The 17,467-nt window shown below is 44.6% G+C and overlaps 2 protein-coding genes across 3 annotated transcripts in view; one reads left to right on the top strand and one right to left on the bottom strand.

Annotated features, from left to right (window-relative positions):
• The first annotated feature begins 516 nt into the window (after positions 1-516).
• On the top strand, positions 517-13,809 carry LOC121609838 (ataxin-1-like). Its single transcript, XM_041941546.1, has 3 exons — positions 517-835; positions 4,583-6,650; positions 8,574-13,809. The coding sequence occupies exons 2-3, from the start codon at positions 4,851-4,853 to the stop codon at positions 9,273-9,275; spliced, it is 2,502 nt and encodes an 833-aa protein (XP_041797480.1). The 5' UTR covers positions 517-835; positions 4,583-4,850; the 3' UTR covers positions 9,276-13,809.
• Positions 13,523-17,467, bottom strand: part of itga8 (integrin, alpha 8) — a 41,680-nt gene continuing 37,735 nt past the window's right edge. For both annotated transcript variants that reach the window (XM_041941544.1, XM_041941545.1), the window contains one exon: positions 13,523-17,390. In XM_041941544.1, coding sequence (XP_041797478.1) covers positions 17,301-17,390 — 90 coding nt within the window. In that variant the 3' untranslated portion in view covers positions 13,523-17,300. The remainder of the gene's footprint in view (positions 17,391-17,467) is intronic.

Raw genomic sequence — 17,467 nt, 5'->3', positions numbered from 1 at the left:
GATTAGGAAGAGATTTGTTTCTACGGGGAAAATGCATATGAAAATGAATGAGAACGAAGCAGTGCATTAGAACAGCTTTGACGTGCTAACACACTGAACAATTTAATCCTCTGTTGGTTTGTGTTTGCGCATATGTGTTAGTGTCTCTGCATGTATGTGCCAATGTGAATATCCCACAGATATTCACATTCACGCAGTATGTCTGTCTGAGCAAAGCCTCTCTGAATCTCCAGCTCTCTCTTTCTCTCTCTCTCTCCCTCCCTCACCCTCCGTCTGTTGCTCCCTCCCCCTCCTTCCCACTCTGTGTGAGCGTAGTCTGGGCGCTCAGCCAAGTAGAGTGTGTTTTTTTGAATGAATACCTGATGCGGCTGATGAGGCTGGCTGGGGGAGGAGCTGTGTCAGTGTGGAGTACTGAGAGAGAAAGAGAAGGAGGAGGGAGGTAGAGAGGGAAAGGGAGAGAGGCAGAAACAGAGAGAGAGAGAGAGAGAAGCAGCCAGGCAGAGAGGGAGCTGGCGGTCTGGTGGCCTTGCATAACACACGTTGGAGCAGCCTTGAACGCAGGACTTGGTGTTTGCTTCAGCAGTGGGGAACTTCCTTTACCGTCAGCCCGTTGCAGGGGCAGCGTAGCCTCCAAACCGGAGAGTCCAGAGAGGAAGGGCAGAGCTGGAGCAGCACAGGCTCCAGGAGAGGAGAGCGGCACAAAGGAGAGATTCAGGAAGAGGAGTCCTAGGAAACACGTCTTCAACACACATACGCTCTGACACACATACACACACACTGAGGGGCAGGAAGAATCCTTGGACATGCTCTGCAAGCAGTGGCTGTGGAGAGACTGGTGAGCTATTCTTAGTACTTAGTACCAGCGGAAGGGAGGAGGATGGGGGGGTTGTCTCTTTTCTTCTTGATTTGTGGCTCAGTAGTATTTTCTGCCCTGCTACTACACTCTCACTGTCATTCTAAAGCCCCCAGAGGCTACAGTCACAGCGTTTGTCCAGAGTCACAGTTGCAGGATTCAGCAGCATTGACCCCGTTTGGTGGTAAAGGTGGTGGCCGCGAGGGACGCCTGCATACACATATCTGCTCGTATACTGTGTGATTGGTGTGTGTCGGGCAGTGATGCAGAACTCTGGAGTCATTGTGAAGACAAACAGCCTGAACCCACTGCCTGTTCTTACTGTCTGCTTTAGTCTGCCACACGGTAGGTCCGCCTCTTAAAGGCACAGGCACCACTGTTGTACAGAGAAGGGGCGAAAAAATGGCTCTTTTAGGTATCTGAAAAAAGCAGTGCACTGTATTGATCTGCTCTGTGGTTAAAGCAGCTATGTTTGAAAGGGGGTTTAGGGGATGTTCTATTTATATGCAGCGAATCACACATACACGTACATACATATTGTCTTCCACGGTACCTCCCCCTCTTTTTCATGCCAGAGCTCAGATTGATAATGATGTTTTTGTTTTCTATATATAGCCATTTGCTGTACAGGGTTTTCACTGTGTATCTATGACTGGTCTAGCAGGTGAAGCATGATGTATAGTAGTCCTGACAACAGGTTTATCACCCCCAGGGTCATTGGATTAGCTTTTTGCATGAATCTTTTGCACAGAAGCAACATCACGGGACACTGTCACTTAATTATTTTGTTGCCTTTCTGTCGCCTCCTTGCAACATCCTTCTGCAGAGAAATGTTATTGCTATGAAGCCGTGGACCACTGCGAGGAGTAAATAGTGGGTCGGGGAGCATGACAGAGAAGACGGAGGTGGGGGACTGGAGGAGCTGGCGACTGCTGCGTAAGAGAGGGGATGTAACTCTGCTGGGGGGCCTCTCACCTGGAGACAACAGAGAGGAGGCTGAATGAAAACATCTCTGCATGCACAGTGGCGACAGACACACACCGCTGCACAAACCAATGTCTCTGGTTTGTGCAGCTTTTTACGTGGGAGTATGAAAGAGGATCACATGCAAGGCTGGCTCTATCTCTATCTGTGTCTGAGCTGAAAAGCGTCAGTGTGATGAGCGGGACAGAGAGTGGGCCTCTCCCCCTCTCTCCCTCTGTTGTCATCCCTCCATACATGTCTCAGATATGACAGTCCTGGACGAAGGGACTGACTCAGGACTCCCGTGCTGTCTGGCTCGGCGTGACAGTCTTGAACGCTCGCCTTTGTTCTCCATAGTATCACACAGACCGTATGTTTGTTGGTGCCGGTATTCTAATAATAGTCTGACGCTGGAAAATCTAGAGAGGCTTTTGGCTGCTGAGCTGTGTGTGTGACCATGTGCAGAGAGCACTGTGTACAGGTCATGTGAGGAAAGGAAAAACACCTTCTTTAAGAGCATCCTGTTGTATCTGTGGTCTGTTTACAGTAATGGTGTATTTTTGTGGCATGTGGAAATCAGTGCATGCTGGCTTTGTCTTCCAAGGAGGTACTTGTGCTTCGGATGTGATGTCATTACATTGTTGACAGGGTGTTGCTGAGGTGGGGTTGTTGCCACTGAGCAATGCTGCACAGTGTCGCTCAGGCTGTGGCGGCGGCTGTGTTGCTGATCGGGGATCTCTCAGCGAGGCGGGGGCTATGGCGCTCTGATGCTGCAGGCACTGCTCAATGTGGGTCAGGAGAGGCAGCACTCTGTCTTCTCCCCATTCCCTCTCCCTCTTTCTCATTCCTAATTTTCTTTCTTCTCTCGCCCCCCCCATTCTCTGTTTCCTTCATTTACACAGTTCTATCTGTCATTTTACATTGCTTTTCTCCCTCTCCTCCCCCTCGCTCTCCTCTCTCTGTTACTGTTTCTCTCCAGCTCTGCTGCTCTCCTCCTTTGTTGCGTCTGGTGGATCTACCACGCTGTGAGGTTAAATGAATTGCACAGAGGTTTTCGCTGCTTCTGGATGCAGTGACCTTGTCAGAACTAGCATTAGAGCCAGATGCATCTAAATAGGAACTGACCAAGGTTGCCTTCTGTGTTTTTTTTTTTAACCCCCCTCTGTCTTTATGTAACATGTCTGTAGCAGCCTGCTGTAGTGAACCTCCTCTGTAATATGAAAATACAGTTCAGCATAGCCAATAGCTCAGCTCCTCTGAATGGAATGTAGGGGGAGAAGAATGAATGGATAGTCGTGTGAGTGTGTGTCATACACTACATCTCTGTGGTGCCTCTGGCTAATGAACAACTCAGAGTCCTGTGCGTTGACCCACAGATAAGCCTGCAGGAAAGAACAGTCAATCTGAAAAAGAAACTGTGAAAAAATGAGCTCATGCAAAGCAAAAGGCTGCATGTCAGTGTTGTCGAATTATTGGATGCACATTGTTTGTGAGTGCATGTTTTAGATATGAGCATGCACATATGATGATGATGAGATACACAGGTTGGTCAAACATTGACAACGACTAGCTGCTGCTGTGGTTTGTTGACATAGTTTGGTACCTTTCACTAACCTACCTTCTATACATCATGAGTTCCAGTAACCTCCTCATTTCGGGCTTTCAATACTCAATTCACCCAGGCTTCAATCTGCCTCTTACTAAACCAAACTCTAAGAGGGACTATTCATTCATTGTTTGCTCTCCACTTTGTATTCCCTTGAACTTTGAAACACCACTCAAACGGGGTACAACGGAAAGCCATTGTTAAAATATTTTGAAGCACTTCAGTCATAGCAACAAAGGCTCGTTTAAGCTTCTCGCAGAATGTTCCATTATCAAATTTCCAGCCATATTGTTTTCACTTCATGTTTTTTTCTGATGTGCCCACTGACCCAGAGTTCCTGTCTGGAGGTGGATGTTATATTTACAGTAGCCCTACTGACTCAACACAAGGCCGGGAAGTGTTAAAACAAAGACAAAAGCATACGCTCCTCTGAGGCTGTTGCTCTGCGCTGTTATCCTTTCACTCTGTTCTGCTTTCTTACCCTAGAGCCTGGAGCAAGATAACAGCCAATAGCAAAGCACATACACTTACCCCTGACACATGAACGCGCACACACAGCAGTTCAGGAAACTCCTGCCTGGTGTCGAAAACATGAAAGAGCCTTTCCCATGTTATGTAAATGATGGCACACAACATTGCACCGTACTTTTCTTGTGTGTACGCCATTATTCATGGTGAGGCTGGATGATTTTTGACGGGTTAAGTTTATGTAGACACTCGAGGGGCATCTTTAGAGGCTGATCTCGGAGAAACACGGAATGGCCCACACGTGTTCAGGTGCATTAGACAAACATGAATCAGATGCTGTAGTACCAGGTACCACCTTGTGGCAGAGCAAAGAACAGCACTTACACAGACATGAAAGCAGGGACATTTTTAAGAGAAAAGTATTTTGGTGTTTGCTGTTTTGCATTTGCAGCCCTGCAGGAACATTTTGTGAATATGGTTAAAAAACACAGGCTGTGCTTACTGAGCCGGCTCTGCTGTGCAATTAGACTAATGAGACTGAATTGAATTTCAAGTCAAGTCAAGTTTGTTTATATAGCCCATATTCATACACTGTCCTAGAGAGTTTAAAATCTGTTTAGCATATTATTTGGCGATTTGAATTTATTTTTATATTACATGAGTATTTGATTTGAGCTTCTCTCTGCCGTCAGATTCCTGCCGACATTGTGGAAAAGGTGGATCGATCAGCGATGATTCCTCATGAAGTCGATGGAGCTCATTTTGTGAGCTGGAGTGACTCCATCTTCTCTGGCCTGAGACCTGAAGCTGTCTACCAGTGAACACGAAGACAGCCAGAGCCACACAGCGCAGAGGGAGGCCGGCCCCTGCACATAACCACCGAGTGGAGGAGAGGGAGAAAGACGGAACCCAGGAGAGCATAGTAGTACTACCTCGGAACATTAAGACCACCCTGCCACAATGAAATCCAACCAGGAGAGGAGTAATGGATGCCTGCCTCCTAAGAAGCGGGAGATCCTGGCTATGGAGCAGAGGCCAGTGGCAGTAGCCACAGCAACACCTCCAGCTGCAGTGGTTCCTGACAGTCCCCACACAGAGAACCTAGCGTGGCTGGCAAGTGTAGCCAGTGAACGCTGCAAATCGAGGGATGCAGAGAGCCCGAGATGTCCCATCTCCTCCACTTCCTCCTCTTCTCCTTCCACCTCTATTCCTCCTGCAGCCACTCCTCTGTCTGCGGTGCCCTTGGCCTCTCTGCCTGCAGTTTACCCCACAGCCCTTCCCCAGCAGGCGGGGACTATCCAGTTTGCTCAGTTGGGACCCAACGTTCAGTTCATCAGCTCTGGGCCCTACGCTGGCTACATCTCCTCTCACATCATTTCCACTAATGCTAGCTCTGCACCTAACAGCTCTGCCATAGGACAGCGTTCCCACCTGGAGGGTTACACCACCGCTCTCATCTCCCCCAACACCAAAGGGGACCAGCAGTTTCAGATAGGCCTCTCTCCCACAGAACTGGCTCCCGTGTCGCTTCCAAGTTCTCCTCAAGTCACGAGCCAGTACATTCATCTGGACAGCAGAACATCCCTGACTGTCAGCGGAAACGCTGTCACTTCACCCACAGCTCACCTGCAGCTCCACCCTCACACTGTCCTCCCTCAAACGCTTACCCTCGCTCCATCCCAGCTGGTGGTTCAGTATGCAGATGGTTCAGCTGGAAAGAAACCAGACGGGCATGCTAAGGGTGTGCTGAACGGAGAATTGGAGGTTGTCAAACAGACTAAAGCTCCCAGTCAGCCAGCGAACCATCAGCAGGTACAGAGCTATGAGGCGAGACATATCCTCCTGCCCGCAGACTATGGCCAAAACCCTGCAGGACTCCAGACCTCCTTGGTGCTGGTGGCTCAGCCCAGCCATGGAGCTGAACGTGACGCTGGCTCAAATAAGATCTCCTTAGTCCAGACTGAGAAAGGAGGCATCTGTTTGGGAAAACCAGTGTCCAAATCTTCCTCTTTCACCTCCCTCACTTCCTCAGAAGTGGTTAAGTCTGTTCCACCCCATGCAGTCATCCAGACCACCCTACCCTCCGAGGAGCTGCCAGCCAGTCTGTATTCCTCCACACAGCCACCAATCATTGGCTATATCACCAGTGCAAATCAACACGCTCTCAGCTACCATGCGACACTGCCTCAGCACCTGGTCATCCCGAGTGGCCAGTCCCTCCTCATCCCAGTCAGTGGCACCAATAATGGCACAGAAATTGAGGTTAGTCGCTCTGTCAGTGCACTGACTGCTACCACTACTCCACAAATATCCACCGCCATGCCGCATGCCTATTTGGCCACAGCCCTGTCCAAGTGTGAGGCGCTTGGGCCAGATGGAAATCAACCACCCCCTGCCGTCGCACAGGCACCAGCGCTGCCGGTCCTGCCCTCAAACCCGGCTCCTGCAGTGGTGACAGCTCCCTCCCCAACACCCGCTCCTGTCCCCGCTCCCGCGCCTGTTTCCATCCAAGCCTCTCCCTCCATCTCCTCTTCCTCTTCCCCTGTGGCGCTTCCTCCATTCTTTATGCGAGGCTCCATCATCCAGCTGGCCGACGGGGAGCTGAAGCGTGTGGAGGACCTCAAGACGGAGGACTTCATCCAGAGTGCTGAGATTAGCAGTGAGCTGAAGATTGACTCGAGCACAGTTGAGCGTATTGACAGTGGGCAGAGTCCGAATGCTGTGATCATACAGTTTTCTGTGGGAGAGCTCAAAGCCCAGGTAATTTATTCCTCATTCTCCAGTCTTGTATGGCTAATCATGAGTTACATTTTTTAAGCCATTATACATATAGAATTTGAAACCTCAAGTCTTTGGTGCCCCCTTAGTGATAGTACCAAAAACGCATACGTTAATCAATAGTCACCAGAATTTATTACCTAATGGTAATAAAATCGAGAAATGAAATAAAATTAATGAGACAATTTTTTAAGGGATCCACTAGTGATAGGCACTGTTTAACTCCTCTTGTGCTCACTTTGTGCTCATCAATATAGCCCTAAAGCTAAACAAGCTTTGAAATCTATCTCTGTTGCAGAACTGAGGGAATTGAGAAGACTTCCTGTTCCTTCAAATCATTATTTTCCTACTGTTCTTCTCTAGCAGTACTACCAACACTGCTCCCTCACGTTTTAAGAGTTTTGTAACATGAATGCTGTAGTGACCCCCTTCGCCAATCAATCAAGGGCGCCTGGTTGCTGATGGTGAGGATGTTTCGACACGTGTAAATGCCACTGCTTTGATCCAAAATAATCATGGTGCAATTTATTGTTCTTCAATTCCACAGTTTCCAATACCAAGAATTGTCTGCTTACCAATGCAGATGCAGATGACCAATTCAGAATAAAACAATCACCAAAACGACACTCCACGCCACGTCACGGTCTAAAACCGTTAGCTTCCATTCCATCAGGCACCCCTGAGTGCCTCACCTGGCTGATTATACGACCTCTCACACTTCACAGCAGGGATGCCCCAAGTGCTGGGAAGCTCACAGCAAAAATAAATAAACAGAAAATAAAAATGAAACACATGCACAGAAATGGCGTTTACAAATGAATAACATAAACAGACATTTTTTGATAAGGCTCAGTTGAAATTGGTTATTAAAGAACTACTTAGAGGGAGAGTCAGGGTATTTTTTTTAAAGTAAAATAAATTTGTGAGTGCTTTCTGATGGACAAATGGTGATATATTTTCTACATGACCTCAGACATATTTTTAGCATTCTGTACTGGATTAACATGCATCTCGGGTGATCCACTCACAAGTGCACGGCCGAGACACATCACTGTTCACACCTGTGTCTACCATGCGTCTCCAAGGTGTTCTGCTGACCATCTGTGTTCAGATTTCATTACTGCCTACGTCACTTCCGCTAGGTTAAACGGACCCCATGAACAGTTATTAAGTGTCACCAGATTTGTTCACACGATCCAAGAGTTAGCTAAGAAAAAAAAATGTTGTAAGAAGTGGTAGACATGTATGAGCTATTCCAACTGTTGAGACTGGTAGAACAAAGCCATTTGCGACAAGAGGAAAAGGGAACATGTGCATCCGTGCTTCTCTCAATTTTTTCAAGCATTGGTGCACTGTCACTAAAACCACCACCGTGTCCTGCATTGATGAGGTATGTTCCTGTTGCATCCTCTTTGGGGATGCATTAGGATGCATTAGCAGTTACTGTACGGACCTCTCTAAGGTCCCGGACCAACTCAGCAAGTGGTTCAAGTGAATCACAATGCGGTTGTTTACACACATATTTAGCACTGTCCACTTTAGCACTGTGTGATCAGATCACTCGAGATGCATGTTAGTGCCAGGTGTAAGTAGGATGTGGCAGTGAGCCAGCATGCACTATAACAGGACCCTGGGAGTAGCTGAATGGAATTCAGCCATCGTCAGCTTTATTATTAAACCTGCGAGTTCCAACTGTGACATGTCAAAATTTCTTGTGTAAAAAAAAGGCTTGTTTTCAGAACAAGCCTTGGGCCTCAGAATCATTTTCAAGATGCATAATCTCATGCAAATTTGCACCAATTTGTAGCTTTAAACGGTTTTGTTTCTTTTAAATCATCCCTAAGTAGTTCAGTCTGTGTCTAGCTAAAAGCTAACTGTGTCTCTTGTGCATGTGCTCATCTGCAGGTGTGTGTGGAGGTGCTGGTGGAGTATCCCTTCTTTGTCTTTGGCCAGGGCTGGTCTTCCTGCTGCCCAGACCGAACCACCCAGCTATTTGAGCTGTCCTGTGCTAAGCTGTGTGTGGGGGATGTATGCGTGTCGCTGACCCTCCGCGGTTTGAGGAACGGTTCAGTAACAGACAGCCAGCCTTTGGGGACCAAGCTGAAGACCGGTCTCCTCTCTGACTCCTGTCACAGTGTGGATGCTTCTGTCAGAAACAGTACGAGTCCAAACACTGCACACACTAACAGTGGCCTCTTCATGAAGGCTTCCAGTGCAGACCAGCTGGAGGAGAGGGAGCAGGTTGCTGGACCAGGACGAGGACTGGAGCTACCACCAGGATTGGGACTAGTCCCAGGACAAGGGGAGGGGATCTACGGTGATGCACCGGTGCTGGCGGTCTCGGGGACAGGAGAAGTACGGCAGGAATCAGTGAACACAGACAGACAGATTGTGCTTACCAAAATACAAGGTGGTGATCCAGAGAGACCCGCAGTCCGCAAGAGACGCTGGTCAGCTCCAGAGCGAGACCAGACTGAGAGAGCTGAGGAGGAGCCTCCTCTGACTCTGCCCAAACCCTCCTTCATCCCTCAGGAGGTTAAAATCAGCATAGAGGGCCACTCCAGTGCTGGGAGTGAAAGGTGCTTGAACAGAAGAGTAGACTGTTGAGAGAACTTTTAAGGAATTTTTGATTACCTGTGGTTTGCTTTGTGTTTTTCCCCCTCTCTGTTCTCTCTATCCAGACTACTGTAATATAGGCTGAGTTTACACCGTATTTACATGTTTTCTTTCACACAAGTCTGATATCTACGATGAAGTACAGTAGAGCACCTTCATAAGTGGTATCACATGAGATCAGTGCAATCAATGCTGAAAGCAAAAATGAATGCAGCGTGAATGTTAAGTATGAATGGCAGTCAGACACTTCAGCGTGTCACATATCATAAGCTGGATCTCCTTTGTCACGTGGCTTAAACCTGTTGGATGCAGACCAGGCAACCATTGCTCTTATCACATGAACAAGCACAGACCCCGATGTCAGCGTGTACAAAGTGGGTAACCATATTTTGACCCTCATCCTGTTTATTTGTTTAGTGGTTTGTGAGTGGTTGGCGTCAAAGGAGAGACCTTTGGTGTTTCAATGCCAATGCTCAGTCACCGCGGCTGTGATCTCTGCTGCCTTGTGTGATTATCTGACGAGGTTGTGAGTTATATTTTGTTACTTTTTCCATGCCGTTACTAATGTGTGGGCTCCTGCAGGTGACCTCGTGCCACTTGTCTGCATGTGTACGTGCCTGTTTGTGTTTTCCTGTGTGGCTGTCTGACGGAGCACAGGATTAAGGTGTGTTGGTGTTGGTGTGTGGCTGTAGCTGGGTGCTCAGCTGTCGATACAACCTGCAAATATCAAGACTGAAAAGGCCTGAATGTAAATTGCTGAATTTGTCCTCATTACTGACTCATGAAGTCATCCACGTGTTGCTTGCCTCACCAACGACGAGTGTGCGGGCCGGGAATTTAATATCACTGCTTTATGTGGGTGACCGCAGCTACACGTGGGTGCATTCCTCTGATGAAGTTTCTCAGTCAAATTTACCTTTATAGTTTATTTGCAACGTCTCATAATCCCTTTCAAGAACAGCATGTGTCACCAGTTAATGTCTTTAGTTTTAGTCTTTAACCCTGGCGACGATGTGCAGCATTTAAAATCTGCACAAATAGGTAAGAATCAAGCACGCGTACCATGCAAACTGCAATATAAACTGTACTTGGTTGACTTACCTAACTGCATTTCATTCATTCTTTTGGCCACCTGGGGGCAGCAATATGTTAAAGAGCCAGTGTGTAGGATTTAGGGGGATGTATTGGCAGAAATGGAATACTATAGTCATTATTCTGTTTTCATTTGTGTACAATCACCTGAAGCTTTAGAATGAGCCCTTTGTATCTGCAGTGGGTCGTTTCAGTGGAGTCCGCCATGTTACACTGCCATGTTTCTACAGTAGCCCAGAATTAACAAACCAAACACTGGCTCTAGAGAGCGCCTTTGGTTCTCCTACATGATAGGAAGGGAGGGGTGTAGTGAAGGGTATTCAGTTGGTTCCAATCTCCAACCTCACAGCTAGATGCTACTAAACCCTACACAGCTGCCCTTTGACACAACACTGACACTCCCTTTTAGATTTGATATGGCAACAATTTTTTGGTGAACAATTGCATAATTACGCATCCAGCAGAAACAGAGCAATGTTGACATTCATTTGTAGTCATGTTGAAGGTGGTCGAATGAATGTAAGTCCAGTTCATCCAACTTTCAGTTCTGTTTTGGTCTCTACCAACTCCTGAGGGAAACATCTGGCCCTTTGGTTAGCTAAAATTCTCCGTCATGTTCAGCAGGTAGTTGCTAACGTTGTCTGCCATTTGGTGCTGGCTGGTAGATTATAATGGGTTTAACAGCTTTTTCACCAAAACCCGCTGCCCACTGCGCCTGAAATCGACCCCCAATGAGGGCAGTGAGAGAAAGTTACAGGCCTGAAAAGCGAAAGAGTGAGCTGAAGGATGCTCTGTTGATCTGAGAGGACCTGCAGAGTCATAATTTCAGATTACACATAACCCTCTGACCCATTGTTGATATAAAAATATTGATTAAAGCAACTTTAAATGCAAAACACACTACAATTTAAATGAATTCTGGCGCAATATTTATCTATTGATGGAAAAATGGTCCCATCCCATTACAGTGGCCCATCCTGTTGCTTTCTTTACAGAAACTATGGCCTTATATATACACATATGTATGTATATACACACACACACACACATATACATACATATATATATATATAATTAGTTCACAGCAGCTGACACAACATGATTCTTTTAGGGTTTTACAATTAAAACCTGTTTTCCTCAATGATGGTATGTCTTTCTTAAGTCCATACCTGTTATATCTGATTACTGCTGTTTTTGATTAAATGTCCCTGCATGTCAATTCTTTCTTAGAGTAGAGCCAAAATAAATATCCTACAGTTCATACTCAGGAACAGTGTGTATCTGTATGTGTGTGTGTGTGTGTGTGTGTGTGTGTGTGTGTGTTGGCCTGAGGCAGTATGTGCATGTCCACAGTCACATGTGTATGTTCTAAGCAGCACTTTGATGAAGCATCCAGCGGCAGTGCAGTGGTATTGTCCCTGTTCCCCAGCTGTTAGATATGATGAGAATAATCGACTGTTTTTCAATGCGCCACGTCCTACAGGTTTATCATTGAGAGGAAACATTATATAAAGGAGCAGGGAATGTAAACACACATCGGGCAAACTATCTCAACTTTATTTTTGATGACAGATAGAGCTACTATACATAGAAAGAAAGAGTTGTAGAGTTAACTAGCCAGCTAGTGTTGATCTTGTACAGTAAATTGTATCCTAGAGAGTGTACAGTGTGTGTATAGATATTCTAACCCTTATGTAGCCTATGTACTGTATGTGCCGCAGCGCCTCCTTCTTCAATCATTCCATTAACTCACCAATACCAAGTGGTCCTGCGATCGTTTTTGTCAGTTCAGGTATTGATCTCATGTTCATGAATGTGCTACAGTTCTTTGGGAACACCTACATAAATTGGCCTCCTCTGAATTTTAATTTGACTTGCACACTGTAACATACAGTATGTGTGAATACGAACTGCAATTTGTCATAATAGCCATGGACCTTTTCTAACTCCTGAAAGGTGTTTCTTGTAAACCCAGACTGTTCTGTTTGTGTTTGACTGCTCAGGCTAAACACTGCCCAGTGACTGTTCTTCTCCAAAATGATGTGGTCTTATATTTTTCAGTTACGAGGTAGAGGTACTGTTTCATCAGTTTGTCTTTGTGGCCATTTTCACTCTCTGAGCGTGGCCTGTGTTTGTATTATTATTTTTTTTTAATATTGTTCTTTTTCAAATACAGACCTGAAATGACATGATAACGCAGACAAATCGTAATTGCAGGATTAATGCATTTTGGGAAATACACTTAGTTGCTTTCTTGCTGAGAGTTGGGTGAGAAGATTGACACTGCTTTCGCACTTGCAGGGTAAAGATGAGGCTAAGGCTTGCAGCCAGTTAGCTTAGCTTAGCACAAGGACTGGAAACAGGGGAAACAGCTAGCCTGGCTCTGTCTGAAGGTAACAACAAGGTATTAGTAGTTAACGCCTATCTTACAGTCTTCATGCTTAGATAAGTGGCATCTGGCTGTAACTTTATATTTACTGTACAGACATGAGAGTGCTGTCAGTCTTCTCATCCGACTTCCAGCAAGAAAGTAAAGAGGCGCATTTCCCAAAATATCCCTTTAAAGACCTTGCACACACCCTCAGTTATTCTGCATAATTAGACCCCAGCTCAGGTTGAAGCTGCGAGGAGCTCTGGTGTCTCCAACAGGTGAAACAAGGAGTTGTCAATCAATTGCAGTCCTTCCAGTCCTGAGAAGAGGTCTAATCAAGTGAAATGTGTGCAAACACCTGTGAGGCTGAACCACAGGTGTGCAGGGGCTTCATATTCAAAGGTTTAATAATAATAATATGCCCCTTTAGTACACAAATATGCTTAAGCAGGGCCCCTTAATTTCAGAGCCTTTCTAAAAAATGTTGAATATTGTGTATAAGCGCCGCCTTGTGGTGATCTATGGAATTGCACTTTGTCATATGGGGTTTGGAGGGGTGTTTTAGTCTAACTAATACACAGAAGTAATGTACAGCATGTCTGAGAGAAATTGTACACTAACAGTACAACATCTCAGCGATTTGTAAATAGCCAAAGTCTTCCATTATAATGTTGATATGACCTTGTTGCCAGTGGGAAGGATGAACACTGATCCCCGTGTACAGACCTTTGAAGTGAAGTTTAATTTTCAAAAGACATCATTTATTTGACAGAAATACAGGATATTGCTTCACCTAAGATGTTTTCTTTTGCACCAGCTCAGAAAACCAGGAAATTACAGGAGTAAAAGACTTTTTAAAAGTGATTTTGTAATTCGGGTCTGTCTGTTGGATAAATCTCAGCTAAGATACAGTATGTCCTACGTACAGTATGTAGTATGTATCAATAATGTTCCCTTATTTTGATGGTGTTGAGGTTTGCTAGTCAGAAACTGTTAAATCTTTACTTCAAATGTTTGATTTTACATTTGATCAAATATATTCAAAGAAATAAAGAGTCTAAAGAAAAACGCAGTGTGTCTGTTTTTGGGAGAATGACAAAGACAGAAAGTGTGTTTGGCAGTTCTTTGTATCTCAACATGTGCTTTGTCAGCTGTGTGACTGTAATAAATATTTCCACCTGAGATAAGCCTGATAATATCCTCTCCTCCACTCTCCTGCTTTTATATTTCCAATGAGAAACTTTCATATTGTGGATACCAGCCATGACAAGACCAAAACAGCGACTATTTGGAGAAAGTGATACCAGAACTTCTTGCTCTTTACTCTTAACATCATTTTGAATGTTTGCCATGTTGTTTTTAACCAACAGTTTCTCCTTTTTTCCCTTTTTGAGCTGACTACAAGTTCCCTGCACAAGGTATCTCCTTTGATAAAACCTACAGGATGAGAAAAGGAACAAAACCAAGGATGAACACGAATATCAAAATGATGCAGGGAAGAACAGATTGAATCACTTGTTTCAAAACGATGAGGTACTCCAGCTGCACTGCTGATGAAGAATAATACAATTTGCAGTTTAGTAACTCAAATGAGAAATGGGGTTTGGATTCATGCAATTGTGGAAATATGAAAGACTAATCTTATATCTGCAACAGTCTGATTCATGCACATGTTCACAGTTCAAAGCTCCATATTGCTGCATGCTCCTTTTTGACCTCTGCTGGCCGTTTATACACCTTATTATTAATGTACAAGTTGAGAATTGGATGTACCTTCTGGGATCTAATATGCTGTACAGATATTACTTTTCAAAATGTCTAGCTTTATTGTGGAATAAATGCATGCTTTGAGCAGTACTTGACTTGCAACACTGTCAGTGCTGACTTTTACTTTTCTGGTCTCATTTAGCCTGATGCCATTCTCTCTCTCTTGCTCCTGCTTCCTGGTGATATAAACAGATATGAGTGTGCTGTCTTTAAGTAGCATTCAGGTTAGATGTACAGTATGGATTATTCTGTCTCAATCTCAGGCGTACTTCTGTGGATTATCTGTATGATCTGTGCCAACAGCCATATCTCCCAAAAGCCAGGAAATTGTGATACTGTGTCAGGGATCTGGTGTGAAGTCTCTGGCTGCTGCAGACAGACTGAGTTTGGAGAGATGACAAGAGCCTTATCAGTGTGTCTCAGAACTCAAAACACAACCAAAAAACACTGCCGCGAAACATTTTGTGGCTCCATCAAACAATCTCCTGTCATGCAGTGCAGATTTACAGACTATACGTGACCACAAGATTAATTGTCAGCTGGTCAGACCATCTTTTTGCAGGAATTAAACTGAAGCTAGACTAAAAACTGTTTTCTAGTGAAGGACAGGTGAGTTATATTGCTGCTAACCTAAGGATACATACATATAAATAAAAATTATAGAGCTAAGCTATAGCTGAGCATAGGCCATGTCACATATGTTGTAAAGAGAAGTGAATGAAGAATATCTAAACAGACAACTTAACAAATTGCTGTGATAAGAAAGCTTGCAGCTGCAGATACAGCCTTACAACAGTCACATTAATAAAACTACATGTAAAAGTCAGTTCCCTTGAATTGCAATCAGCAGTTAATTTTAGCAATTAGGAGCAACCCTTTGCCCAATATGTATCTTCATCCTATCGTCCTATCTTTTTACCTGTCTTAAATGTACACGGCAATCACAGGGGGCTGCCACAGTTCAAGTCATCACCACAAGGGGTCACTGTCCTGCCTCACACGTCTCTCTCAGGTTAATTTCTGACAGCCAGTCGGATTCATTACTACTTTGTACCACTTGGGGGAGCAAGAGTCCTTCCTCTGAGGTGGAACCTTGAACATCGATGACATTTGATTTCACTGATTGGAAAAGATTGTAGAAAGAGTCTATGTCTATGTAAGTCTATCTGTATATGTCCTTGCCTTTGTTTACATTGGTTTTCAAAGCATGTAAAATTAGAACAAATTAAACTTAGTAAAGACATTAGGTATAAATGATTAATTTCAACAATATGCTGAACATGTTGGTGAGTGAAGTTTTGAAATTGAATGTAGCCTACACAGTGCAAAAGTGCTGCGTAATATTAGTATTAAGCAAATATAGGACAAGACAGACATGTTGGGTTTGTGGGTTCATATGTGAAATAATTAACATTAATGGTTTGCCTGGTCTTGGCTGTAGGACAGAAGGAAATAATCCACTTTAACATGTTTTAGTTTCTAACTGTATTACATTTTTTTCCTCCTTTTGCACTGAATGTACTGATGCTTTCACTTTCTAACTTCATGTTGGACAGGGCAGTGTAAAGTTCAGTTAATATACAGAAAAGGAACAACACTTTATTGTGATAAAACTCCACACTTGATACAAAAACCAAATATGACTGAAACGTGACAGATTAAAAGTTAGTTTTAAGCTCAGGGTGCTGCTGATGTCCAGACCGCTTTGCTCTGCCGTGCAGTAATGTACATAGTCTCAGACTTTGATATGGAATTTATCTTTGCAGCACGTTTTTGAAGTCTTATCAACTGCCTTGTTAACAGTTAGAGACACGCAAACCTTGAACTAGCAGGGCTTCAGCTGTGGGGATATGCTCTAATTCCTAAAGTCATTCTATCAGGACAATAATAAGTTAGTTAATAAGTTTGTCTAGTCACTATGCTCCATTTTCAAAACTTGTGTGGTGGGACTTCACTGTAAATCAGTTCAAACAATTGCTTTTGTTCAGCAATACTAATATCTAATATACCAATTAAATCATTTCTATACATAAACAATGGAAAGCTCTAATAAAATAATGCCAGTGTAAACAAGCTTCAGTATCACGCAACGCCCAAATATTGCACATACATTCATAAATATACACATCAACTTTGTGCCTTTGTGTTTATGCACGTGGCCGCATCTGTTTGTGTGTGTGTGTGTGATATATGTGTATACAGCCCAGTTTGGAGGAAATGAGGATAAATTAAATCAGGTGGGGAAAGAATTTCATAACTGATGACACGAGGGGTGACGAATCAACACACACATATGTACAGTACTACACACAACCACATACGTGCGCACACACACACACGCACACACACACACACACACACACACACACAAGCACTTGTGCATAGACCTGAAGTCTCTTTGTGCCTCACTTACACAGACTCACAAAACTGTTAAGTTACAGAAACATTTAAAGCATTGTCTTCATAACAAAGTTCGTTCTGTCCTCAGTTCTGGTGCTTCATCACTACGGATAAACCAGGGACATGTGTGTGTGTGACTGAGCCTGTTGCGCGTTTTTTGGTCCCACTCTGTCTGGTCTGAACATTGTTCTTTGGTCCCAGTCTGTGTGGCGCTGCAGTCTTCAGTCTGTCCTTTCAGTCAGTTTCATTACCAAAGAGACAGAAGATCTCCAGCCGAGGAATGTAGGGTCCAACAAATACAGATCTCAGATCTGGTTTAAGTTACTCAGAAGGTGCACATCCCTATCAAACCACAGTCCTCCAGTCAGGAGCTGTTGCGAATGGCCTCAGGCGTCCCCTGTTTGATCAGACGTCAGCTGCTCCTGGTCGGAGACGTTATCGTCAGCTGGCGGCCGCGCCCGGTCAAAGAAACCGCACTGAGGGAGTCACATTAAACCCATTAGTGTAACAGCAGATGATTCAACTACCATACAGAATTCTGAAGATGGTGGAT

This window comes from Chelmon rostratus, chromosome 8 (assembly GCF_017976325.1).
Source record: "Chelmon rostratus isolate fCheRos1 chromosome 8, fCheRos1.pri, whole genome shotgun sequence".
Classification (NCBI taxonomy): Eukaryota; Metazoa; Chordata; class Actinopteri; order Chaetodontiformes; family Chaetodontidae; genus Chelmon; species Chelmon rostratus.
This window is presented reverse-complemented; position numbering and strand designations above follow the sequence as displayed.

What these genes read in the sequence shown, in the direction of transcription:
- LOC121609838 (XM_041941546.1), top strand. Translation starts at nt 4,851, where the DNA reads ATGAAATCCAACCAGGAGAGGAGTAATGGATGCCTGCCTCCTAAGAAG. An exon ending in TGGGAGAGCTCAAAGCCCAG is followed by an intron (nt 6,651 to 8,573) that starts GTAATTTATTCC and finishes GCTCATCTGCAG; the next exon opens with GTGTGTGTGGAGGTGCTGGT.